Source organism: Gouania willdenowi, chromosome 8 (assembly GCF_900634775.1).
Source record: "Gouania willdenowi chromosome 8, fGouWil2.1, whole genome shotgun sequence".
Taxonomy (NCBI): Eukaryota; Metazoa; Chordata; class Actinopteri; order Blenniiformes; family Gobiesocidae; genus Gouania; species Gouania willdenowi.
In genome coordinates, this window is record NC_041051.1 from 29101295 (window position 1) to 29108257 (window position 6963).

Here is a 6963-nt window from a genome sequence, read left to right on the forward strand (position 1 = left end):
TTTCTTGTGCCCTAGTTTGAACTTCTATGTGTAATAGTATTTAAGTCACCAGAGTTCTAAAGAGTGCTGATGTATCCTACTCAAGTAGAAGTACTTGATTACTTTTCACCCCCCCTGCATACAGTAAACATCTCATGTATAAAATTAAAAAGGAGAACAAATCTTGCATATTTGGAAATTATTTTTTTTTACCACTAATGCATGTGTATAAAATAAAAGGTTTGTCAAAATGTACAATTATTTTTTTAAAAATACATTAATACCAATGAATTCAAGTATAAGTATAGATACATTAATGAACTCTAAAACTGAGAAAATAACTGGCATTCATACATGTAAAAAAAAAAACCATTTTTTCCCCAGCATTTACATTTTCACTCTTATGCAAACAATTGGAGTCGATGCAAAAACTGCTTTTTTTAAACATCAGTTTGTCACTAATGGAGCTAATAAATCAGTATCAAAGTCAACATCTCCATGCTGTCTAGATGCAATATGTGTTTTCAGATTTTTCTCCTAATAACAGAATTTTGGATAGCTGTTGTGAATCTGTGTTTCCATGGTAATAGCTGCTTTAATTTCTATTTCCTTTCCCAGATGGACCAGGACTACAGAGTGACCAAGTTCCTGACTCTGCTGCGAGACGAGGGGGCGTGAGTAGCACCGCTCTACACCATCACTTTAGTATTCATCACCTGCCAACGTCCTTCATCAGCCTAAACCCTCCATCTTCATCCTCATCAGCTTCCCTTTCACGTTCCTCCATCTTGTTTCCTTCAGAGAAAACAAGCTTTTTCTTTCCCCATCGACTCCAAACGCTCTATTGACCCCTTTCACTCAGTAAACAACAATCAGTGACCTCTTGTGCTAAAACCTAATGGCTGTACTTTGCAATCACCAGGTTGAATGAAGGTGACCAAATCCGAATTTAAGCCGCCGCTCGCTCTCGTCGTGTACCGGTAAGGTCAATGACGGCGTGATGTGTGGATGACTGTCAGTAGAGACACACACAAAAGGACACGCTAGATCAATGTCCACTCGCTCAGAGCGACTTCCAACGGCCATTGGACTTCACACCATTACACACAAAGGTCACAAAGCAATTTTCACCACACCAGAACAAATGGGATCCAGGCTCGTAGAGCATAATGGGATTGATAGAGTTCATTCATATGGGTTTGAAACGCTTGAGTGGAAACTTCTGGAGCTGAGATTTCAGTTTATTGGTTTTACTCTGTAACTATAAAAGTACATCATTATCTGGCAACACTTTACTATGGAAAGCTGTTTGAGCATAAATTTAATATCAGTGATATCGACCTGTACTAGATTAGAATAGAATGCTTTTATTTTGCCTTCTGCATCTTCACTATTATCTATTTTTGTCTTCCGACGGTCGTTAACTCCTCAACACTGTTTATCCTAATCAAAATGTTCAGAAAGTTTCATAGATTTATGCTTGTACTTTTAGAATTTGTAACTTTTAAACTTTTTGAGTAATTAATTTTTTTGTGAAACTGCATTGACTTATGCTGCATAGCCATTTATCATTTTTTAACCTTTTCAACTTTATTGCTAATGTTAAGCTATGTTAGGTTTATGCTTAACTAATGCTAGGTTAATGCTATTGCTAGATTAATGCTAATGCTAATGTTAGGCTAATATTATTGCTAGGTTAATGCTATTGCTTGGTCAGTGCTAATGTTAGGTTAATGTTATTGTTAGGCTAATGCTAGCATTAGGTTCATTTTATGCTAATGCTAGCTAATGATAATGCTATACCGCATATTCCCATTTTTCAACTTTTTCAACTTTATTGCTAATGTTAAGCTATTGTTGCTTAACTAATGCTAGGTTAATGTTATTGCTAGGTTAATGCTAATGCTAAGTTAGTGCTAAGGTCTGACCAATATTGTTACGTTGTTAGGTTAATGTTAAAGCTAGGTTAATGCTAAAGCTTGGTTAATGCTATCGTTAAGTTAGTGCTAATGCTGGGCTAATGCTATTGTTAGGCTAATGCTAAAGATTTAATGCTAGGTTAATGTTAATTTTATCCTAATGCTAACAAATACTAATGCTAACTTGTAATAATGTTAATACTTGTTAATGTTAATGCTTGCTGATGCTAGTTAGTGTTAATGCTAACTTTTGCTAATGCTAAGCTAATGCAGTGCAACACGGGCCAGTCTGCATCATCACTAGCATCTTCTTCAGGAAATGCAAATATTCTAGTTATTATTGCTTTATTATGAGATCAGATTGTACTTTATTAATCCCACAATGAGGAAATGCCCTTGTTACAGCAGCTAAAATGAAACAAAAACACAAATTGCATGTGCAGAAAGGAATGCACAAAAACAATTAAACAATATACAAACTACTAACAAAAACTAAAAATCAAGATCGAAGAAAAATCACAGGACTTTGATTAAACCAAAAGATTAAATAAAAAGATGTGTTTAATTTCACTTATTTACTTTTCTTCTTCAATGAGTCCTGACCGTGACCACATGGTCCAGATGTGGCTACAAAATCCCATCGTAGCTGTCACATGACTTACGGCGCCAGGAAACAACATTACAGCACAGAAGGAGCATAAAAACATAAACTTTCCTCTTTCTTTATGGTTTATTTTTATTTTATATCAAATCCTTTTCATTTTTTAACCATTTCAAGTTTTGTTTGTTGTTCAGTCAGCATTTTAATCCTCACAGCCATTCCAAACATGTCTCATGATAGAGGAATTCTTCACACTCTACTTTCACAATGTGCTTTGAGCACGTCACTCATCATCATTTGTTGTATTTGTTGTATTAGCAATAGGATGTGTCAAACTCAAGGCCCGGGGGCCAAATCCGGCCGTTTAAAACATCCAAATTGGCCCATAGGGGATAGTAAAAATGATTGAGAAAATATCTGGCAAATTTCCACTGGAACTTAAGCTTGGGAATTTTGGTAATATTCAAAAAATAGAAACTTTTCATGAGAATGATTTATTAAATTTAAAAGAGCATAGGACAGGATGTATAAATCAGACTTTATAGTGACACATTATGTAAATAGATCCGATGGGTCTCTTGTGTGGACTGCTCCCCTGTTTGTGTTTCACTTTGGCTTGTTACCCGTGATGTTGACATTATACCACAAAAAAAACGTAAATATGTCATTTCTTTGAGAGAAAAAAGAGGTTTTCACTGGTGGGTCAGACTAGGACGAGAAAATGCGGCCCGATCCGCACTCTGTGACACGGTTATTTATTTACTCGCCGTTCATGTGACTGTTTACTGCAAGACCTGTGCATATGCCTCTGCGTACGTCTGTGTAACCAAACAGTAGTTTAGTCCACCGTGCATGTCTTCTTTCAGTCTGCAAGCCGTCGTATTCTCGTTCTTTTTTAATTTCCGGTAATGAGCCGCCTCTCTAAGCCGCCAACAAACATACATATTGGCATTCATGCAAAATAATACACTTTGAAAAAAATAACATTCAAACAGTTTTATTTGGAAGAAAGAACTTTTCCGATTATTGAAGTGGAGTTTCAATGAATTTGTCACTAATTCAAATTGTTGAAAGAAGTTAAATTTTTCCAAAATTCTGCTCAATCCTCAAATTATTTGACAAGATTTCCCCAAATTAAAAATATAGTCCCTACCTGTCACCTATTGCTTGGATATTGTCGGTGCCTTATATACTACATACATTTATATTATTAATATGTGGAAATACAAAGTCGCACTAATGTTGAAATTGTTTGATTTCCAACCTCTGCGGCCCACTTGAGATCAAACTTATCCGTATTTGGCCCCTGAACTAAAATGAGTTTGACACCCCTGCTTTAGACGTTTCTGTACAATCTGTGAATTAAATCATAGATCTTTGCTGTGTTTGTTGTTGTTGTTGTTAGAGATGTCACCACACATGCACCAACACACCTGACTCTCTGTAAGTACGCAGGATGTCTGCAGGAAAGCAACTTCCTAGTTCAGAAACGTTAAAAAATCCCCCTGACAGCTCACATGAAGCAGAGTTTGTAGATGGCAAAGGCTTGGTTTCCTGTCCTGCATCTTTTACATTCTGTCCTACAGTAACACACGAGGATGTGACGGTCGTGTCATCCTCCAGCGCTGCTGAGGACCTGATAAGACACTACAAAGCAAAGAGGGATGGAAAGCATGCAGGATAGCAGCTCTGAGGAGGTTTCTGCCATAACTCAGAGCTGTTGTGAAACTGGAGAGCAGCTTTTATCACAGCAGGGGCCACAAAACTGGGATTGTATGTTGTCTGATTCAGTCGTCACCTTATCAAAATCTATGTCAGCATTTGGAAAAATATTTAATCTGAGCAGTAATGCAGGAGAGAACAAGAAGTTTGTGTGTTTTTATGCTGGTTTTGTCATTTTCTCATTGTTTTGTTTTTGTCTATTGTCATTGATGTTATGTTTATTTTTTTTATTTTTTTTTTGCTGTTTTCCTTTTGTCTGTTTTTCTGTAATTTTACATATTTTTGCAGTCATTTTTGTATTTCTTTGAGGTTTTTTTTTTTTTAAATGTTTTTGTATATTTTTTATATTGTTTTGTTTGTTTTTGAAGTAATTTTTCTTTTATCGGTTTTTATGTAATTTTGCATGTTTAGGAGTCATTTTTTGTAGTTTTTTATGCATTTTTAAGTCGTTTTGTCTGTTCTTAGTCATTTTTGTTTTTTAAATGTGTTTTTGTTGACCTTTTGTATTTTATTCTGTAATTATACATGTTTATGGAGTCATATTTGTTGTTTTATTTTTGAAGTCGCTATTTTTGAGAAGATCTGAGGCACTCAGAGGGATTGTTGTTAAAAAGTTTTATTCCATGAGGGCTACAGAATCATAAAAATCATGCTGACATGTTTCAGTCTAACAGGCCTTCATCAGATTGCCCTGATTTAAGTTGGATCCCCAAACTAAAGAGCACCAGAGAAACAACATTTTTCAAGCATCTTTTAACTTCAAAAAACCCATGCAGCACTCTATGCCACTGCTTTTGACAAATCTTTCAGGTTTTTGGAGGTTTTTTGTGTTTCTTTTGTCTGTTTTTTTTGTACCTTTGCATGTTTTTGGAGTCATGTTGTGTATTCTTGTTTTTGTTTGTTTCATTTTGGAGTTATTTTCCGTTTTTACTTTGGGGTGGGCTGCTCTATATTAGCCTCATGTGGCCCCCAGACAGCCAGTTGCCAGTGTCTGCTTTAGATGCTCCAGTAGACTTTATATCTATGTATGGTGTCATCATCATCCAGCTGTGGAGAGGGCCTGATTTATCAGGTGTGTTGGTGCAGGGAGACACAGAAAACCAGCTCTCCAGTATTTTCGTGTTCCTAGTTTTATTTTCTTACGTTGGCGAGAAGTTAAAATAAAGCTCTGTTACGTCTTTTTCTAGTGATCGCAGCTTCTACGAGTAGAAGCGACTGGAGGAAGGACTCGGTCGGACATCTCACCGTTAACATAACCACCAGAAGAAGAGAAGGACCAAGATATCTGAGAGGAACCCCTCCCCCTGAGCATGTTCACATCCCTCCAAACTATTACCAGTGACAATTAACAACATATCACAGTCAACTACTGGAAGTCGTACTGTTAAAAAAAAAAACAACCTGTTATCTGTAAAGGAAGCAGCAATAGACGATTGTATGGAAAAGTGCTGTACTGTGCTGAATAGAGGCCGTGTGTGTGTGTGGGTGTGTGTTTAGCTTCTCTGTTGGTCGTGTTTGTTGCTCGTCCTGCTGAAGGTACAGTAGCGTTCCTTAGTGGAGTCAGAGTGGAAACTGTGCTTAGATATTTCATTGTTTACTTCTTGCTGCTTTTAGTGAATCTGTAGTAGCTGTTTAACAAACAAAAAACAAAAAGAGATGCTGTTTTGTGTGTAAATGTAGTCCCTTTAACTACACGGTGTGTGTTCTGTAAATAGTATATACTGTATAGACATAAAAAGGCAGTTTATCACGCAGGGATGCTCGGCTCTCTGTGAGTATCACATCTGGAGGTTTATCAGGTTTGTGTTTCAGTGAAAATTAAAAAAAAAAGTATGTTTCAAGTGCAGAACAGTCCAGTCTTGCTAGTGTAACCATGGCAACGTCAGTGTTAAAACACCCACAAAATACAGAAGAACATAAACCTGCACTGTTAACCCGCAAACCGTTCGGACTTGTTTTAACAGAACTTGTGTGAAACGTGTGTTACTGAGAGAGTGTGTGTTTATGTGTGTGCGTGCACGCCTGAAACAGATTTAAACATTTGGTGGTTATTTTTGTGTGTTTTATCGACCCCTGAATTCTTCTTCTCATGTTGTATGTTCAGTGCTACAAAGTCCAAAATTCTCGTTCTGTTGAAATCATTGACGATATGTGTGTGTATGTAAATATATATCAACATGCAGATGTATTATTGCAATAAAAAGGCACATATGCACATGAAAATGCCTCATTTGTTTTGTTATGGTTCCTGTTTTGTTAAAACCTCATTAAACGTATCAGGAACTGGATTCCTGTGGAAAACCAGTGAGTTCAAGATGGGAAACCTCATGGATTGTGGGTTTTTTTTTTGCCATATACAACACTAAGACAGACGGGGGGATATATATTATAGTAGAGTAGCTTTATTGATCCCACAGAGCAGGACATTTACTGCAAGATCAATAAAGCTACTATATATATATATGTATATATAGGATTTGGCATGGAGGTGAATCAGCGAGCAGGTGGTAGTAGCAGGTAAAGGTTATCTTTGTAGCACTGAGCTAGGATAGCATTAGCCGCTAATCACAGCAGCTTTTTTCACTGGTGGTTTATTTTTATGAGAGGAGAAAAAGGAGCAGCTCCTCGCTTCAGCAGGAAGTGAAACTAACCGAGTTGGATGTGTCGCTGGGGGGGCGGGGCTTTCTTTCAAACTTGCATATGAAGCTAATGGGGACATTTTTTTATCCTGTTTGCAAGTTT

At 36.9% G+C, this 6963-nt stretch overlaps 1 protein-coding gene across 3 annotated transcripts in view; it reads left to right on the top strand.

Annotated features, from left to right (window-relative positions):
- The window catches only part of LOC114468555 (vesicle-fusing ATPase), a 45805-nt gene extending 40113 nt beyond the window's left edge, over positions 1-5692 (top strand). For 2 of the 3 annotated variants that reach the window (XM_028455529.1, XM_028455527.1), the window contains 3 exons: positions 598-653; positions 902-959; positions 5409-5692. In XM_028455529.1, coding sequence (XP_028311330.1) covers positions 598-653; positions 902-932 — 87 coding nt within the window. In that variant the 3' untranslated portion in view covers positions 933-959; positions 5409-5692. The remainder of the gene's footprint in view (positions 1-597; positions 654-901; positions 960-5408) is intronic. The other variant, XM_028455528.1, reaches the window with a different exon arrangement.
- The last annotated feature ends 1271 nt before the right edge of the window (positions 5693-6963 follow it).